Source organism: Podarcis raffonei, chromosome 12 (genome assembly GCF_027172205.1).
Source record: "Podarcis raffonei isolate rPodRaf1 chromosome 12, rPodRaf1.pri, whole genome shotgun sequence".
Classification (NCBI taxonomy): Eukaryota; Metazoa; Chordata; class Lepidosauria; order Squamata; family Lacertidae; genus Podarcis; species Podarcis raffonei.
Genome location: NC_070613.1, coordinates 46,138,732 through 46,159,177, shown reverse-complemented (window position 1 = coordinate 46,159,177; position 20,446 = coordinate 46,138,732). Strand labels below are relative to the sequence as shown.

At 45.2% G+C, this 20,446-nt stretch overlaps 1 protein-coding gene across 2 annotated transcripts in view; it reads right to left on the bottom strand.

Annotated features, from left to right (window-relative positions):
• The window catches only part of ATP2C1 (ATPase secretory pathway Ca2+ transporting 1), a 65,509-nt gene extending 45,064 nt beyond the window's left edge, over window positions 1–20,445 (bottom strand). For both annotated transcript variants that reach the window (XR_008333028.1, XM_053410636.1), the window contains exon 1: window positions 20,264–20,445. Coding sequence is in view for 1 of the 2 variants with exons in the window: in XM_053410636.1 (XP_053266611.1) it covers window positions 20,264–20,338 (75 nt within the window). In the remaining variant the exon portion in view is untranslated. The remainder of the gene's footprint in view (window positions 1–20,263) is intronic.
• Between the last annotated feature and the right edge of the window lies 1 nt (window position 20,446).

Genomic DNA, 20,446 nt, shown 5'->3' with positions numbered 1-20,446 from the left:
GCTCGGTTTCGGAACTCCGCCCGCCTCCAGGCGAGGAGGACGGAGGGAGGCCCACCCGAGTTTGGCGTCCAGGGCGGCGGCCCCCCGCTCTCCAGCAACGCAACAAAGGTTGCAGCCGCGCGGGGAGGGAGCAAGGGGGCGCGCGTGGGATGGGGACGCCAGAGATGCCGCGAAAACCGCGGTGGGCACCCATCCCACCACCCCGGTCGTCTTGCACTCGCCGCAGGTGGCTTGCACAAAAAGCTCTCTTCTTGCAAAGAATCCTTGTCTATAATAAGTTACAGGGGAACCAGGCGGAGGGCCTTCTCGGTAGTGGCGCCCGCCCTGTGGAACGCCCTCCCACCAGATGTCAAAGAGAACAACAGCTACCAAGCTTTTAGAAGACATCTGAAGGCAGCCCTGTTTAGGGAAGCTTTTAATGTTTGATGCATTACTGAAATATACTCAGAGTCGCAAAGTGATTTCATGCTCTTTATTCAGCTCATAGTGGTGAGGAGGAATGAATGTCCCCTCAAAGTATCTGCTTTATATACATTATTTACACAATGGGCTGCACATGATTGGCTAATTCCGGAATTCTACTGTAAGCCAATCAGGTTGTGGATTCACTTCTATCTGGAGCATGATTGGGTAGTTCCTGCCAACCAATCATACTGCTGCATTGTTCTAGGACCAATCAGACTGCTGCATTCTGAATCCTATTGTTCTAGGACCAATCAGACTGCTGCCTTTTGGATCCTATTGTTCTAGGACCAATCAGACTGCTGCAGTTTGGATCCTATTCAACTCAGTACATAACAATTACTGTATTTTATTACCGGTATTTGGTTGGAAGCCGCCCAGAGTGGCTGGGGAAGCCCAGCCAGATGGGCGGGGTATAAATAATAAATTATTATTATTTATTATTATTATCTATGGATTTTTTTTAAGTAGGAAGCTTATGCCCAGTCTGTTCATTGGCCCTTCGAGTTCAGTATTTCTTGTGAACCGCCCTGAGACCTCTGGAGACAGGGCAGTATATAAATTCAATAAATAAATAATTATAATATTGTCTGCACTGGCTGGCAGCGGCTCTCCGGGGTTTCAGGCAGGGCTCTGACTCGATGCCAAGGAATGCACCTTGCACCTTCTGCGCGCAGAGCAGATGCTCTAACCGCAGTGATTTCCAGGAGGGCAATAACACAATTTCCAGATGTCACAACTCTCCTGAATGCCTGAAGAACAATTTCACAGCCAGTCTTGGGAAGAAGTATCTTCATTGGGCAAGTCTAACCTGCAGGTGCACTGAGCAGGTGCCCTGGCTGTGTTCCTCAACCTCGCATGGCCATCCAGTATACCCTTCCGCCATTAACATAATTAATTGTCCTGTGGCTGATCAGACCCAAATGGTCCTTTCAGCCCAGTAACTCCCAGGAGTGACCAGTCAGAGACACACTGCATGCCTTGCAGCTCTACTTTTACAATGAAGCGGGCTTTTAATTCTCCATGCACACTTCTGTGGGTTCTCCCGCCCCTCCCATGTACTAGACTTGCACCCACTACTAGCCCAGGCCCTAGTAACATGGCTTCATACCCACCTCTTCCCAGCACAGCAAGACTATGGTGCCTATTTTAATTTCATCCATGTATTGCAAAATTGATGGATGAAATTAAAATCCATGTATTGCAAATCCATGTATTGCAAAATTTGGTGCTGGAGGAGACTCTCGAGAGTCCCATGGACTGCAAGAAGATCAAACCTATCCATTCTTAAGGAAATCAGCCCTGACTGCTCACTGGCAGGACAGATCCTGAAGCTGAGGCTCCAATACTTGGGCCACCTCATGAGAAGAGAAGACTCCCTGGAAAAGACCCTGATGTTGGGAAAGATGGAGGTCACAAGGAGAAGGGGACGACAGAGGACGAGATGGTTGGACAGTGGTCTCGAAGCTACCAGCATGAGTTTGACCAAACTGTGGGAGGCAGTGGAAGACAGAAGTGCCTGGCGTGCTCTGGTCCATGGGGTCATGAAGAGTTGGACACGACTAAACGACAAGAAATTGCAAAATTACACTCAGGATGTCACATTTAGCAAAATCACGAATTTCCCTTCTTGTATTGGATATAAGTTTTTAAAGGCTTTACATGGTAGCTGACTAGAGCCATGCAGAAATCCCATCAATTAAGTTGCTTCAGAGACAAGGCAGATTGTGACATAGTGTTGCTGCGGTGCCTGTAATACAGCCCTAACCAGTAATTCGGAGTACATGCGGCCATTTGTTTAGCCTGAAATTATTGCAGGACTCCTAAGTGAAACATGTAATTAACTCACTGTTGATGCGGTTAGCAGTCTTAAGGCTAGGATTGAACAGTATCCATGTAATTGCGCATGAACACAACTGTTGTGCCTAACAATACTCATGCCAAAGTAAGTACGACTAATTTCAGGTACCACAAAAGTAATTTTCTTGTCGTTGCAGAATCAGGGCAACTTGACACATCCACAAAGAGAAGCAAATATGCAAAATCCCTGTGTTCTGCTGCATGGAACCAAATAGGATATGTGCATCCACTTCTCAGCATTTGTGTTATAGTCATTTCGGGAAGCGGGTGGCGCTGTGGGTTAAACCACAGAGCCTAGGACTTGCCGATCAGAAGGTCGGCGGTTCAAATCTCCACGACGGGGTGAGCTCCCACTGCTCGGTCCCTGCTCCTGCCAACCTAGCAGTTCGAAAGCACATCAAAGTGCAAGTAGATAAATAGGTACCACTCTGGCGGGAAGGTAAACTGCGTTTCCATGTGCTGCTCTGGTTTACCAGAAGCGGCTTAGTCATTCTGGCCACATGACTCAGAAGCTGTACACTGGCTCCCTTGGCCAATAAAGAGAGATGAGTGCCGCAACCCCAGAGTCGGTCACGACTGGACCTAATGGTCAGGGGTCCCTTTACCTTTACCAGTTGGTTGGCATGTTAAGGACTACTAGTCTGAAATTCATCCTGCTCAAGTGGTGTTTGCAGTTGGAAACTCAACACCACCTAATGCACTGACCGCAGTATGTAGTGCAGTATTCACTTTCAAGTTCTGATGTATCACAAGGATTTCCATTTGACCAACAGAACTTCCCCCCTCCTCTCTGTGCAGCCTTCCCAAATCTGCTCTGGAGGGTTCGGAGGGGGTGGCGTGCGGATCCAGAACAGATTTAGGGGGCATTTGGGGCAGGTACAGGGAGAGGAAAGTCTGTTGGTCAGCCAAAAGTCCTTGCAGTGATGGAAAGGGTGCATTGAATGCTACACTCTAATCTGGACCCACACTTCACCATGGGCTGAGCACCCAATTGAATTGAGTCACCCAACATTTCACCATGCTAAAAAAGTTGTAAGGATTGGTCTAGAGAAATCTCGACACTTAGTTATTGAGAAAAGTTACATATACTTTTCAGGTTACATTGGCACTTGTGTTTTGCAGGTAGGTGTTAAAAAGAATTCACAGCAGCCTCCCTTTAATCTTATGTTAACTATATTACAAATTAAAAATATTTTTGAAGTGCTTTGCTGTACTTTCCATTCTTTTTCTTCCAAAAGAATAATTAAAATAAGAAGTGAGGTGATGAAGTTCTAATTGGCATATGAAAGAGCCAACAGTAAAACTTTAAGCCTCTTTGTAGCTGCTAGTTTCAAAGAAGATCTGCAAGGTTGTGCAAACACCAGTGGGAATTTAAGAATCCTTTTAATAAGAAAGAAAGGTATTTAACATTTACCCCCCCAAAAAAGAAAAGAAAATCCTAACCCAAAACATTTGCAGTATTTGTACATGTATGTCAGCAGAGCCTGAAGAAATTGTGAGCTGAGCCTTCAATTTGATTGCAACTATTTTAGCGAAAAGAATGTAATTAAATCAGGAAAATAGAGGTTTGCATCTGGTTTTTACTACAATGTATACAAAGTTTTGAGAGCCATTATGAATTAATACTCCTTTTTTCTCTTCTGTTTGCTTCTCTACTAAAGGCAGAAACATACATGGGGCTAACCTTGCTTGTAGGTATGGCTAAATTTCCTCCACATGACCCTCTAACCAGGATGTCAGAAAAGGTACATTGGTTGAACCAGCCCCAAAAAGGAATGCAAAAAAACCCCAATCTCTAGAGATGTCCTCACTTAGAACAATATTAAATTTTCCATGTTTACTTTGAACATGTGGTGGGTCTCTTTATTACTGCAATTCTATGCATGCCTACTCAGAAGTTCCATTGAGTTCAATGGGGACTATTTCCAGGGAAGTGGGTGCATAATTGCAGCCTAAATAAAATAGCTTTCTTGGTCTTAATACATTAATGGCTTCATTGATTCCTTGCTTTAAAATACAGCACTAAGAATTTTGCTCAGAAGTCAGTACAGGCCTGGAGGATGAATGGAATGCACTTCCGAAGTGGTGGTGAACAGCCACACTTTCACACCATCTGAAGCTAAATGTCACCAAGGCACTTCACACAGTATATTTTAAATGGCCTTGAAGGTTAGAAATGCAGCATGAACAGACAAATATGCAGACTGTTATTTATGCAAGAACTGGTTTCCACAAAACAGGGAAAAAAATATACAGCTGTGATATTTGTACATGCATTTTATGCAATTTTCTGAAAGGGAGCAGCGTTTTACAGAAAGGAATAAAGAGATGTCTGTTTATCCCTGTTGGGTTTCAGAAATTGAAATGCTTACTTACCAGACTGCTAATGGTGGCATTGACTAGTTCAAACCACTTCACAGTACTTTCAGGTACTAAATCATGTATAAGTCAAAGACCTCTCCCCCGCCCCCCAAAAACAACCCTGACCTGCAGATTGAGAAAAACCATTAAAAAAAAAACATTTTAAAATACATTTCTTCAGCAGCCAAAAAAATTGATGAATTAAAGTTCATACCCATCAGTATGTTTATTTCCCTCCCTCCAGATTGTTCTAGCCTTCTTTACATAGCTACTTATTGGATGGGTCAAATTTACATGAAGAATTCCAAGGCTTATACAGTGGTACCTCGGGTTACATACGCTTCAGGTTACATATGCTTCAGGTTACACACTCCACTAAGCCAGAAATAGTGCTTCAGGTTAAGAACTTTGCTTCAGGATAAGAACAGAAATCGGGCTCCAGCGGCGCGGCAGCAGCAGGAGGCCCCATTAGCTAAAGTGGTGCTTCAGGTTAAGAACAGTTTCAGGTTAAGAACGGACCTCCGGAACGAATTAAGTACTTAACCTGAGGTACCACTATATAGACTTTAGGTTAAGGGTGGAGAATCTTTTGAACCCTTAGATATTGTTGGGCTACAATTGCTATTATCCTTGACCATGCTGGTGTCAGAATCTGCATTCGACCGAGCTGATAAAGCTCATCTTCCAGAATCGCCCTCCGACGTGATTAACGACCTGAGCCTTTGATGAGGCCTGCAGGCACGTTCCCATTCAGCAGGGAATCAAAGCAGCACGCGAAAGTGATGAGATTTATGGCTACATCGCTCTGCTTTATTTCTTACTACGCAGACAGAAAACACATCCTCTCTCTGTGAAAGCAGAGAGCAACTGAAACAAAGGAACAGGAAACCAGTAACGTCACAACCGTCTCCCGTGAGACTTCCAACAGCCTGGAATGTCTCTGGAATGTAAACAGAGTCTTGTGACTCTAAAACACTGCACAGCGGCAAACAGAAACTAACAGCTGGCTAGGGTTGGTGGGAGTTGTAGTCCAACAACATCCAGAAGGCCACAGGTTCCCAATCCCTACCATTTGGATGAAACAGGAAGTAATTAATTATACTTGGTACCTAAGCTCATTGGCAATAATAGAAAAAAATGCAGGTTTGCTTATCCATAACAGCATTTTATCCCATCTAGCCAAGATCTTAAATGAGTATCACTAATCCTGGTATTGGTTACTTGTGGTAGTATTTTTTCCAGACCTGTGGGGGGCGGGGATTATGCATGTTTAAATAACACCTCCAGTTATATTTGTAAAAGCTATGGCCCTGCTATTCTATTGTCTGTCTGTCAGTGTGTTAGTATACCAGAGTATCCTTTTGTCCTGCCTGCTTAGTGGGAGCCCAGTTCCTTAGTGGCATAGCAACACACACCTCACACAGATTTTCTACTGGAAATTGTCCTCTTACCACACAAACATTTCAACAAGTGAATGTTCTGTTTGGATGGATTTGGGTCCTATATGCAAGGTCAACTACAAATAGTGATTAATTCAGATCTGCACCATCATAGAGGGGCTTTGCAGAGAAAACGCCTTGAGTATTGAAAGCACAAGCCCTTCATACAACCTCCTGCTCAATATACAAAGCCCAGATCTAGAGCAGCCCCATCAAATGACTGTCTCTGCACCCGATTATAGACCTCCAGGAAGGAAAGAAGTGTTTGGCACGGCATCTACCCATCAGTAATCAGTCCCATTGTCAAATGCCTCTTCTGGTTAAGAAGCTTCTCCTTGTGTGCAATAAAAATCTACCTTCCTATAACTTAAGCCCAGCAGATCTAGTCCTGCCCTCTAGGGACAAACCTTTGCCCTTAGAAAGCGTTATCCATGAGCCCTTACGTCTTTTCTTCTGCAGGCTAAATGCTCCTAGTGCCTTCAGCTTTTCCTCGCAGCACTTTTGTTTTCTATATCCTACCCAGACAGTATTCATTGCCCTCCAGGTTGTCATTGTTTATTAAATATTTTAAATATTATATTATATACAGTGGTACCTCGGGTTAAGTACTTAATTCGTTCCGGAGGTCCGTTCTTAACCTGAAACTGTTCTTAACCTGAAGCACCACTTTAGCTAATGGGGCCTCCCGCTGCCGTCACGCCGCCGCTGCACGATTTCTGTTCTCATCCTGAAGCAAAGTTCTAAACCCGAGGTACTATTTCTGGGTTAGTGGAGTCTGGAACCTGAAGTGTATATAACCTGAAGCGTATGTAACCTCGGTTTAAGAACAGCCCTGTTTACAAAGTATTCGGTTTAAAAACTCCACAAAACCGGAAGTAGTGTTCCGGTTTGCGAACTTTACCTCGGTCTAAGAACGGAAGCCGAACAGTAGAAGGGCACCAGCAGCACGAGGCCTCATTAGGGAAAGCGCACCTCAGTTTAAGAACGGTTTCGGTTTAAGAACGGACTTCCAAAACCGATTAAGTTCGTAAACCAGGGTACCACTGTATTATAAATTATATATACCCTGCCTTTTTCCCTGACAGGGGTTCAAGGTGACATACAGATAAACTAAGAGGGGTGTTAATTAAAAAACAATTAAACATTAACAGAATTAGAACTTTAGATATAAAATATCTATTGAAAACATGCAACCACAACAAACTCACCGCAGCACCAGCCCCCTCATTAAAAGCAGTCAGTCCCCAAAAGCCTGTTGGAACAAAAAGTTCTTCACCTGCATGTGGAAGGACAACAAGGAGGGAGCCAGTCTCTAGCTTCTCTAGGGAAGGAGTTCCAAAAAGTCAAGGATGAGCCACTAACAAGGTCCTCCTCCTTCTTAAAGTGTGCGGGCTTCCAGATTTGCATGAAACCCTTTACCACCACGGACTCCCTCCTCAGTGTTGATCATAACCTGACAGGAAGAGGTTGGTGGGGAGATATTAGATCTGCCACAACAATAGCAGGTCTGTTGTAGTTCACCCCCTTTTAACCTTGGCTGCATGGCATGAACCAAGCGACACGCTCCCTTCCACACCCACTGTTAGGCCAAGTGTTTTGAAAGACTGCTTGGGTTGCTTGTGCAGTTAGGCTGGTTCCTCTAAAACTCAGTTGCTAAGCAGCAGTTACTAGATATCAATTCTAAGTAACCACAAATGTAGATTACTGCTGTAGAACTTCCTCCCTAGGGCGGCTCGTCAGGTATTGAATATTAGCTCTGAGTAACTACAAAAATAAGGGACGCGGGCTGCGCTGTGGGTTAAACCACAGAGCCTAGGACTTGCCGATCAGAAGGTTGGCGGTTCGAATCCCCATGACGGGGTGAGCTACCGTTGCTCAGTCCCTGCTCCTGCCAACCTAGCAGTTCGAAAGCACGTCAAAGTGCAAGTAGATAAATAGGTACCGCTCCGGCAGGAAGTAAACAGCGTTTCCGTGTGCTGCTCTGGTTTGCCAGAAGCGGCTTAGTCATGCCGGCCACATGACCCGGAAGCTGTACGCTGGCTCCCTCGGCCAATAAAGCGAGATGAGCACCGCAACCCCAGAGTCGGTCACGACTGGACCTAATGGTCAGGGGTCCCCTTTACCTTTACTACAAAAATAAGTGTAGCTTGCTGCTGTAGAAATCTTTCCTCATGCCCCCTCACATCATCAGGGTGACCATCTGTCCTATTTTGCAGGACAGTCCCTCCACTTGAATGAGTCCTCTATTGTAGGGCTGCGCAGGCCGAGTCTGGTTTAAAGTACCATAAGAAAGGAAAGCAAGAGGGCATTTGATATTGGCCATTAGCAGTGAGCTCCTGAACAACGCCTGGCCATAGTCTTCTTCCCCACAATGATGAGATGGATTGCATTCTATTTAAATGACGGCCATTATTTCTAAAATTATTTCTAAAATTTTAATGTATTTTTCATCTTTATCGGAAGCCACCCAGATGGGCGGGGTACAAGTAAATTATTATTATTAATTATTATTATTATTATTATTATTATTATTATTATTATTATTATTATTATTACAATTAAGCCTGGGCAACCTTGAAGCAAAATCAGTGTCCTTTGCTGTCCTTAGTCTCTCAGAAGGCTGACGGTTCAGAAGGGTCTTTAGGGAGCAGTCCTGGAGCTTTTTTAGTTTATGGTGTTTGTCATCTTAAATTGTAATTAAGTATTGATTCTGATGTTTTCCTGGGCTGCCCCCAAGGGCCCTTATGGTGATAGGGCAGGATATAAATCTAATCTACAAATTAATGCCAGAATTTAAATGCATTTTATTTCACACTAGCAAAATGCCTGAAAAGTAGTATGTGTGGAGGGAACTTTTTATAAGAGTACAAAGCACCCTTTTGGGTTCTGTATGCATTCTGTCGGGGAGGGGGGTCCCCTCTTGTAAATGTATAGATTTTTTTTTGGTGCTTGGACACTTGCTGGTTTTTTCCCTAGATCCCTAAAACAAAATCTTACACGTGTCAGTATGGGTCAGGCAGGTTTTGCCCCCATCACAGCAATATCCCCAAGAGTACATAACCTTACTTCTCTTCCCAAAAGCATAAGAAATCATTTAATTTATTTAAATGGGGGGGGGGGGGTTTGCAGGGTGGGATAGACAACCTATGAGGCTGAGCAAATATGGCTATTGGGTGCTATAGTCATTTCTGGAAAGCCGCAGCTTCCCCACCCACTCCATTTCAAATGAACATCCAAAACAAAAAATGCTTTCTTCTATTTCGAATAGCTTATTTCTATTAAATTCATCATTGGGAATACAGACAATTCCTCTGAACAAATTTCTGTTTACTTAAAAGCACACCTTCTCGAAGACTTTTTCAAAAGTCTGCACCTTTTATCCAGGGTTCAAAATAGAGCAGCCTCTACTATCCATGAATTGCAAGGCACTTTTAAAAGCAGCACAAAGAGCAATTTGGTCTTAGGAGACACGCAGTGGGACTCAACAGGATGGGGAGCCGAGTCACAGCAGAGGTTTAACTGCCGAGTAGTCTTGGCTCTTGTTCTGTCCACAATGACAATGATAATTATGCAATTAATATTGCATTGTGAAATATTACGAGCATTCAGGGTGTGTGACCAAAGAGAATAGTTGTCTATTTCCCACCAAAAAGGAAACTTTAACAGCTCTCAGAAGACTTAAAGCAGAACGTTTTTATAGGAGTTACTTACATCTCTACATGTCATTGAACACACCAGGTTTAATTATGAATTAAGATTTACTATTTGCCATGCATGACAGCTGGGATGTGGGTGGCACTGTGGGTTAAACCACAGAGCCTAGGGCTTGCCGATCAGAAGGTCGGCAGTTCGAATCCCCACGACGGGGTGAGCTCCCATTGCTCTGTTCCAGCTCCTGCCAACCTAGCAGTTTGAAAGCACGTCAAAGTGGGACTTCCGGGTTAGCGCCATCGGCTAATGGCGGATTCCCTCCGAGCTCCGGAGGGAATCGGCTCCGCAGGAGTTGGGTCTTGCCGCGGCGGCGACGCGGGGACCCTCAGAAATCACAGGCGGTGAAGCCTGTGAACTTGGTGACTCGGTGGGCAACATTTGCGCGCCCCGACCCGCGAAGGAGCCTTTTTAAAGGCTTCGGAACGGGGGACGGGGTGAGCGGCGCGGTGCTGAGAGTCGACTGCTTCTCCTGCGGAGTGAAGCCGCATGCCATGGTCGGAGAGCGCTGACTTCTTCTTGTGAACAATTGGACATTAAAAGCAACAACCCGTGAGTAGTACGGAAATTGGATTTACAAAGAAAAATTTTTTTGAATTAGGCACGATCGGGGAAGGCGCAAACAGAAAGTCCGTCTCCCCGTCTTGTAAATAATCTAAAGCAAGGATCAGCTAACTAAGGTCGAGAGAATTTTTTCTTGTTTATTGGGCAAAAGACATTAATTTCACGATTTGGCAATATAAGTAATTTTACTGGAGGATAAGAGCTAATTTTGGGAGCTGAAGTGCCACCCCCCCCCGGACCCGGGAGGGATCCACGAGAGAGCCTGTTGAAGAGGTATTGAAGAGTTTGACAGCTGTCAAATTAGCTGTCAAGACTGAAAAAGAGAACTTTGTTTCTGTTGTCTCTGCTGGTTATATTTGTTACAATTTGGTTATAATTTGTTGAAAACAAGGAAGAATTGATACAAACTAACTTGACTTTTGGATTTGAACTGGAAGGAATTTTAAGTAACCAAAATCCCTCTAGAGGGGGTTTTGGGACATTACAAGAATGGCTGAAGGAGGGAAAATACATGCTAAATTGGACAGAGTTTTTGTTCTCTTGGGAAAGTTACAAGGCCAAATTGATGTTTTGGCTACAAATGTTGCAACTCTGGATTTAACAGTAAATAAACTCATTGAATTTGATAAGGACTTGACTCAGGAAGTCCATGCAGCTGGACAAGAAGAGAAACTTGAGAACTTTGAGAGTGTGGAGAAAGAGATATATGTTGTTCCTAAGGAAAAGGAAGGAGGAGCTGTAATGCTGCAGATGACAAAGGAGAGCCAGAGGCCTGACATGATGGCTACAAAGGAAAATAAGAACTTGATGTTGAAAATCTGGTTTGAATTGGAGATTGAAGAACAGAGAGATCTCCTTATGTGGAGATCTGAAGATCCAAGGATTACAAATCTGATTAAGATGGAAGTTGGAGCTTTGGGGACATTTGGACTTGAAAGGAGTAAGAAACAAGATTCGGGCTCCACTTTTAAGTATGGAGGTCTGGCTGGAAGAAACATGGATCCCGTTGGGCCAGAGCTTCTCCGAGATCTGGTGTTTAATATTAAGGACTATCAAAAAAACCGGCAGAGAGGAATTGAGAGAGAATTAAGAGCCTCGGACGTGAGATCTCCAGGCTGATAGTAGATTAAGACTGATGGACATTTGTTGGGGATTGAAACCGGGAAAGGGGGGGTGGAGTTTGGGGATCCAAAGGTTGCATAATTACAACCTGTTTTTGCTTTTACTCTGTTTTGCTATTCGTATGAAAATTGGGGAAGCCGTGGAAGGGAATTTGGGTCGACTTTAGAAAGAGGTTTTAAGAATGAGTATTGATATATAAATATTGATGTTTATAAGGTAAAATTGGCTTTTTTTAAAATGAACTAAATAGAAAAAGGTCAAAAATTGGGGAGAAGAACTTGTTGAACTAACAATTTGAATTGGAATATAAGAAGGGGAGGTGTGGGGAGGTCAGGGAAATATGTTATAGAAAAATAAGGATTGTAAACTTTATGTGTTTTTAACTTTTTTTGTTTTTTGATTTTTTAATGTATTAAAGTGGAAAATTTCAATAAATATCTTATAAAAAAAAAGAAAGCACGTCAAAGTGCAAGTAGATAAATAGGTACCGCTCTGGCGGGAAGGTAAACGGCATTTCTGTGCGCTGCTCTGGTTCGCCAGAAGTGGCTTAGTCATGCTGGCCACATGACCCGGAAGCTGTATGCCAGCTCCCTCGGCCAGTAAAGCGAGATGAGCGCCGCAACCCCAGAGTCGGTCACGACTGGACCTAACAGTCAGGGGTCCCTTTACCTTTACCTTTACCTTTATGCATGACGGCCACTACTCAAAGGTCCCCGGTTATATGAAATGGATGCTTGATAAGATTTATTCAACGTAGCAATGCAAGATCCACAGGGGAGTGGTTTTTTAAAGGAGCTAAACCAGTTCTTACTAATAGAAGTACGACATTAAAGTGACACACCCAGGCCAAGAATCTGACGTGTACATGTGACTATTTCTTTTTCCTTTCACCTTCTAGAAATCTGCAGCAAACTGTCATACACAGTTCTTTTTTGCTGTAGGAAACCAAATGCTCAAGCACAGGAATGACAATAAATGCCAAATATTAGAATAAATTTTATAACAGCAGTGTGTACTGGGAAGAATTCCAGAAGCAGTTCTGAAAAGTGCCAAGTCATTTCCCTGCCTGCGTGATCAGGCAACCCAATCTCTCTATACAAACTTGTTACTTTTGCAGACATTCTTCTGCTCTTAGCACCCTTTGGACAGCTGAACCTGAAGCATCCATGATGCCACTGGCGTTTGGGCTTGTTTGACCCAGCAAAAAGTTGAATGCACACTTTATTCTGCTGGAGAATTAGGTTATGTGGATCTGGGCCAAAGAAATTACTTCATTATTATGCAGAGTTGCTAGGTAGTTAACAATGGGATATGTGGAAATGCTAGATAGCTAATAAGCCAAGCGGAATTCATAATTACATATACAAGTGCGAGGGAGAAACCTGCTGAACTAAGGTTCAGGCATAGATAAAGAGCCTGAAGTGAATGAAATGCGCAACTTAACATAAGCCAGAGCTCTAGGTGCTCTCAAACACTAAATATATAACAAGCTGATAAACCCCATAGAAAAATATGCTAAATACCCTCATATCACCAAAATGTATTCTGCAGCTTGAGACCCAAATCCCTGAAGGGGAGCCTCTCCCTTGATCAGCCTGCCTAGAATCATAGGGGCCAACTCATAGGGGATGAGGGGCCTTGCCCCCCCTAAAATATTTGAGGGGGCCAGCCCTCCCCCCCAGAGTTGATGGACATTTGTAGGAGAATCATAGCTATATGTTATAATCCTCACTTGTTCTCAAAACACACACTACAGTATACTGATCTGAACAATTGCTTCAATGCTGTATCACTTGATTCTGAGTACAGTGGCACCTCGGGTTAAGTACTTAATTCGTTCTGGAGGTCCGTTCTTAACCTGAAACTGTTCTTGACCTGAAGCACCACTTTAGCTAATGGGGCCTCCCGCTGCCGCCGGGCCGCCGGAGCACGATCTCTGTTCTCATCCTGAAGCAAAGTTCTTAACCCGAGGTACTATTTCTGGGTTAGCGGAGTCTGTAATCTGAAGCGTATGTAACCCGTAAGTACACAGGTCTGGGATGAAGGAGGGTCGAGGATTTGGTAGAGCACCGGGGCAGGAGGCCCAGAAGCTGTTGCACTCTCCAGATGATTCACAGCAGATTTGAAGCAGACAGAAAATGAGCTGCCAAGTAGCAGATGTAAAAAGGACCTAGGGGTCTTAGTAAATCACAAGCTTAACATGAGTCAACAGTGTGGTTCAACAGCAGAACTAAAAAGGCTGGATGGCCATCTGTCATAGATGCTTTAGTTGAGCTTCCTGCATTTCGGGGGGTTGGACTAGATGACCCTCAGCACCCCTTCCAACTCTACAATTCTATGATTCTTTGACTGTGCAACTCCCAGACACTTGTTCCCTGGAAGCATGCACTTTAGAGCTTAAAAATGAGAGCTCTGTGATCAGCCAAGTTACTGAGGGAAGGCAGTTAGACAGTACAGCAATACCCTACCCTGTTTAATTCTGTTCAGCTAATTATAAAGTTTATGGCTCACAGGCACAACGTTCTTCTGCAATATCCTCACAGTGACAGCGATAGCTCAGACTGGTCTCAACTACATGGGAACTTGGACATGTTTGAGTTTGGGAAGGCAGCACAGGATAAGCCGCAGTGATCACACCAGTTACAATAGGACATCCAGCTTCTAAAATAGTCCACTTGGGCTTGCCCTTTTTGAAACAAATCTTTAGAATGTGTCATGGACTGGCTGGAGGTAGAGGCGTGGTGGGAGACCCCAGCGGGGGAACCGCCTGGGCAATCCCCAGGGGAAGAAGGCCCAGAGCCAGGGGGTTGGTGGTGGGAATGAAGATGAGTGGTCAGAGGGAGAAGGAGCGGACTAGGAGAATGAGGGGTCAGCAGCAGAAGAGGTAACAGGGTTTAGGGAAGCAGAGACCAGTTCAGACTCCGAATTTTAGGCTGAAGCAGAGGCTGGAAGGGAGGGTGGCCAAGAGGCAGAGTGGAGGCCAGCTGCTGAAGAATTCAGGGAGTCTCCCCCTCCGGCTGCCTCTAGCTCCTCTCCCCCCTGGTCTCCAAGAACCCATGGAGAAATGAAACGGGAAGAGCATAGGGCGGTTGTGCACGGGCACAGTCGGAGAATGTGTGGGAAAGACCCTGGAGAGGAGGAGTCCTAGTGGACACTTCAGTCTTTGCAACTGCTTCTTTGGGGCAAGACCTCCTAGAACAGGGGTCTGCAAAGTTTTTGTGGCTTGGGCCAGTTCACAATCCCGCAGATGCTACGGTGGGCCGGAGTGTGTGCAAACGCTATTTCCAGTGCTCCTTCTGGCGCGGAGGAGGCATGCACAGCTTTTGAGCTTCCTGCAGCCAATGGGAAGCCGGCCAGCATCGCGGAAGGTGGTCCCCGCTCTGCTCTGAGTCGGCTTAGCACGGTGCACGGGGGCGGGCGGGGGGGTCCCCGCATGGGTGGCGGGGGTCCATGGGCTGGTTAAACGACCCCCATGGGCCGCTTGTGGCCCATGGGCCTTAGGTTGCCACCCCTGTCCTAGAATAAAGATTTAACTTAATTGGCCTGCAGTGATTTAATTTTTTTGCTGATATACAACTGACTACAGTCAGTAGGGACGCGGGTGGCGCTGTGGGTAAAACCTCAGCGCCTAGGACTTGCCGATCGCATGGTCGGCGGTTCGAATCCCCGCAGTGGGGTGCGCTCCTGTCGTTCGGTCCCAGCGCCTGCCAACCTAGCAGTTCGAAAGCACCTCCGGGTGCAAGTAGATAAATAGGGACCGCTTACCAGCGGGAAGGTAAACGGCATTCCGTGTGCTGCGCTGGCTTGCCAGATGCAGCTTTGTCACGCTGGCCACGTGACCCGGAAGTGTCTCCAGACAGCGCTGGCTCCCGGCCTATAGAGTGAGATGAGCGCACAACCCTAGAGTCTGGCAAGACTGGCCCGTACGGGCAGGGGTACCTTTACCTTTACCTTTACAGTCGTGTCAGTGGTTTAATTGTCACTACACTGGAGGCATCCATGCACATAATAGTTTTCACAATTATTGTGCACATTACTGAATTTCTTACATTTAGGCTGGTAGATTGTTGTCTTGAAATCCAGATGCATGCTGAACTCATTCCTGCCATTCATTAAGTTTTTGTTTAATTAAGTTTATGTTTCTCCATGTTAGTTTCAGTAAATACGAAGCACCATTATTAATTTCATAGCAGGGATGGATGGTGTCCTTTCCTGGGGATACTATTTGCCAATTTTCTGCATGTCAAATATAGAGGCTTGTCTCAGAGAGAAACTCACCAAATAAGCCAAGCAAAGGAAGATGGAGATAACATTAGCATGCAATGTTAAGGGATAAACTGCCACTTTTCTTTTATAAAACTCCAAGTTTCGTTTCACATGTAACCAACAAAAATAAGGTAAAGGTAAAGGGACCCCTGACCATTAGGTCCAGTAGTGGACGACGGGGTTGCGGTGCTCATCTCACTTTATTGGCCGAGGGAGCTTCCAGGTCATGTGGCCAGCATGACTAAGCCGCGGCTGGCGAACCAGAGCAGCGCACGGAAACGCCGTTTACCTTCCTGCTTCCTATTTATCTACTTGCACTGTGACGTGCTTTCGAACTGCTAGGTTGGCAGGAGCTGGGACCCAGCAACGGGAGCTCACCCCGTCGCGGGGATTCGAACAGTTGGCCTTCTGATCGGCAAGCCCTAGGCTCTGTGGTTTAACCCACAGCGCCACCTGTGTCCCATAACAACAAAAATAGGGAGCTTCTAACTCCACCAGAACTCTTCATCAGGCTTCTGTTAAGCAAAGTGGAAGAGTGGACTGAGGAGGAACAGGGAGGAAAACTGCCTTGGAACTGAAGCCATAACATTTATGTCTGCATTGGTCAAAAAAATCATGATTTTGACCCCGAGGGAATTCCTGAGAACTAATTATGAATCCACGGCACTTCATTCCTTATACCCATAAAGCTTGCCCTGAAAGATTTTATTCCATTTTATTTCATTTTACTAGGTCAGCTGCTTATCTATTAGGCCGTATTCTATAAATGCCTACTGGAAATTGTGACTGGCTCTCAGAATTAATCCAGCGCTCTGCCATCACTCTGTGGAACATTGCCTCTTTTACAAGAGATGTAAAAACTCTGCACTAGACGCCATTCTCGTCATTAATGCCTGGAATCCTGCCCTTAGTCAATGTGCTTTATGTTCCTGAGTGACAGCTTGGCTGCTTATTCTGCAGCCCATCTGCTTGCATGGCAACTTGCCACCTTTGCAAGGTGATCTAGCTTTAGCAGAAACAGAACATCAGCCAGAGGGAAGCAACCTGAGAAAAGCCTGCCTCCACCTTTGGCATAAAGCACATCCATCCATTCAAACTTTCTATGGACTTATGCCAGTAGATCTGCAGCACAAGAAAAACATGAAGCAACAGGCACAGCTATGATTTATATTGCAATTGTGAACCTGCCCTGAGAAATCAGCTGGGAACAACTACTTGCTTTACTGACATTTTAAAAAAATCATTGTGCATTTATTTTCTGATTGCAAAGCTCATCCTTAATGTTTCAAGTCTATTTCGGATTCTTTAAAAATGTGAATATTTCATAGAAAGTCAGTGTGATGGCCTGGGAATCCGATTCAGAGGCTGAACTGGAGGAATCCCAGCCTGCACAGGAGTCCCCGCCTCCAGGGTCGGCTGAACCGGGGCAGGGCCTTGATTCTGGAGCGCCTGCACCTGTGCCGGATCCTCAGGAGCAGGCACCAGGTGAATCCACTCTGGCTTCGGAGGCAATTGAGGATGCATTGCCTACAGGTGCGCCTCTCCCAGCCCTGTCAGGGGAAAGTGAGTCTCTCCCTGGGTCCAGTAACCTACCGGCCTCTCCTGAGCTGCAGAGGCTCAGGGCAGAGAGGCGGAGGGACTGGTTTCTCCCAGGAGGAGTGCTCGCCTTGAACCCTCCCCCCAGATGGCCGGCAGTGCGCAGCTATGGCCACGCCAACACTATCCGTGGCAATTTGGGGGTGCCATAACTTCAAAAGAGAAAGCTTCCCCCCAATGAGGTGATTGGTAAAATGGAACTTGAAGCCCATTATATAGCCTTTCCATGCTCAGCTAAGCACCAATACCAATACAGTGGTACCTTGGGTTAAGAACTTAATTCATTCCAGAGGTCCGTTCTTAACCTGAAACTGTTCTTAACCTGAGGTACCACTTTAGCTAATGGGGCCTCCTGCTGCCGCCACGCCGCTGGAGCACAATTTCTGTTCTCATCCTGAAGCAAAGTTCTTAACCCGAGGTACTATTTCTGGGTTAGCGGAGTCTGTAACCTGAAGCGTATGTAACCTGAGGTACCACTGTATACCCTGAGTTGCCAGCTGCTCCTTATTCCAGGGCCCCCATCACTGCATTAAAAATATTTTAAACTTTAGGTCAGGGGGGAAGAATCCCAGACCCAGAAGCTGTCTGTGCCCCTTCAAGCATCTCCTTCTAGCTCACACATGCAGAATAAATATATCTATATGTATATCTATAGCTATCGCTATCTCTATATCTCTATCTACCATCCATATTTCAGGCTCCTGAATCATGAACCATAGCCCTGCATATTACTTCCCATATTTCCACAGAATATGTGCAGTTTCCTTTAGTCCAGACATTGCAGCATTTCCCTGATCATGGAAAATGTCAACCCTTCTGTTATCACTCCTAGCAAAAGACAAATTGTGCTGACTTTGTAGCGCGTGAAAAAGATGCCAAAGAGTTAAATGGTAGCAAGGAACATTTTTTTTGCCGAGAAAAGATAGAGTAGCTTGAATACTCAAATAACTTCAGCCACGGGGATAATATAAATCCTATAAGAAGATCAAGAGAAGCCTAGCTGGAGTCTAAAGACATTTTCCTCAGCATTACGATCATAAACTTTGCTTATCTTGAATGGTACATGCTGCGCTATTTGTATGCAGCGAGAGCTCACTGGGTTCTTTTTGTTTAGCCGTACACCTGATCTTACCTCAAACTTATTTTGATTTACTGGGGCTCTTTTCATCAGAAATTATTTTCCAAGGCTAAACAAGAGCTATTACACCTGTTGCTGTTCCACAAATGGTGATCTTGCAACAAGAGTATTAATTCAAAACAACCACTCCCTACTTCCTTTTTTTCTTTTTTAAAAAAGAGTTACATAACAGCAAAAGTTTGGAGTCTCATTTGTCAGCCGTGTCTCAAAGCAAACGGCTCCTGCAACAGATTTGACACTTGCAAGAGACATGCTTTGGGTTTTTAAAAATTATTTTATCTAAATTAAAATCTTGTCCTATTTAAATGAAACACGGGCTACAGCCCCGTCCAATCAACCATTCTCTAGCTTCAGACTAGCCCACTGAAGTATTGGCTGAATGACTTTATAGCCTCCAATTTGTTTCACAGAAAATCCAATTAATATTTTCAGCAATTATAGCAATTCCCAATATCCATAGCAATAGTACAGCATAGTTTAACAATTCCCAATATCCATTCCCCTGAGACTGTATAGGATTTCACACTTCCCATTTCTGAGGTCTCACTAGTATGATATATACTCCTGTTTTCTGGTCACATCACCATAGGCAGAACAGATGGCTTTTATTTGAAGCACGTTGTCTGGATTCATGTATCCGAATTCTGAGGCTTGATGGGGGGGGGCAAGGCTCAAGGCAGTTTACAAAAATAAAAATACAACAACGAAATTATCAACAAGGAAAAAATAACAATAATAATTTAAGACTTTCAGAAAGTTAAAATAACAATATAAATTTAAAACAGATTAGAACTCACAGCAGCTTTCTAAATATATGGGTAGGCATTTCTAAACAAAAAAGTTTTAGCAGGTGCCAGAAAGGGTGCATTGAAGATGCCTGCTGGATATAAATAGGCGGGAAGTTCCCAAGTGTAGGTGCTACCACACTAAAAGATTGAGTTCCTACAGATGCAGAGCAGGTATTATGTGGCACCAGGGCTGTCTTAAGCATATGTGGTGCTGGGGTGCCCCCCCAGGTGTTGCCCAGTCTCAGGCGCGCAGGAGGGCGGAGCCAGCCGGCCGCCTCAGCATCTTGCTGGCTTGGTCACCCCCAAACTCATGGCGCAGAGCCGCCCACAGCAGAAGAGCCCGCTGCAGCACACCGACCAATAGTCGGGCTCTTCCCCGGACTTAACTCTTGGGCCCCGGACTCTCGGCCTGGCGCCCCTGAAAGCCTGGCGCCCGGGTGCCCCGCACCCCTAGCACCTATGGGTAAGACGGCCCTGTGTGGCACCTATAACACTTCCAGTACCACTGTTCGAAGCTGTCAGGTGGGTATATACGAACCTTTTGGCTTCAACCTGTCAACAGCAAGGCAAGGGGACTTTCAACTATGCAATTCTTTAATTAGATTGGCGGTTCGAATCCCCATGACGGGGTGAGCTCCCGTTGCTCAGTCCCTGCTCCTGCCAACCTAGCAGTTCGAAAGCACGTCAAAGTGCAAGTAGATAAATAGGTACCACTCTGGCGGGAAGGTAAACGGCGTTTCTGTGCACTGCTCTGGTTCACCAGAAGCGGCTTAGTCATGCTGGCCACATGACCCGGAAGCTGTATGCCGGCTCCCTCGGCCAATAAAGCGAGATGAGCGCCGCAACCCCAGAGTCGGCCACGACTGGACCTAATGGTCAGGGGTCCCTTTACCTTTACCTTATTATAACATAAATAAACCAAGTCCAGGGGGGGGGAAACAACCAGAAACCAAACTAACCTCTTTACTCTTCTTCTCTTGCTCATCTCCTCCCACATTTCCTTTCCTCCTTCTCTGAAGCAAACTTCCTTCCATATTCTCCCTGAAATCTTTTTCTTTCTTTCTTGATAATACCTTGTAACACAGGGACAGGCGGAAAAGGGCAAAGCCAGCCTTAAATTGCCCTTATAAAGAACCGGAGCA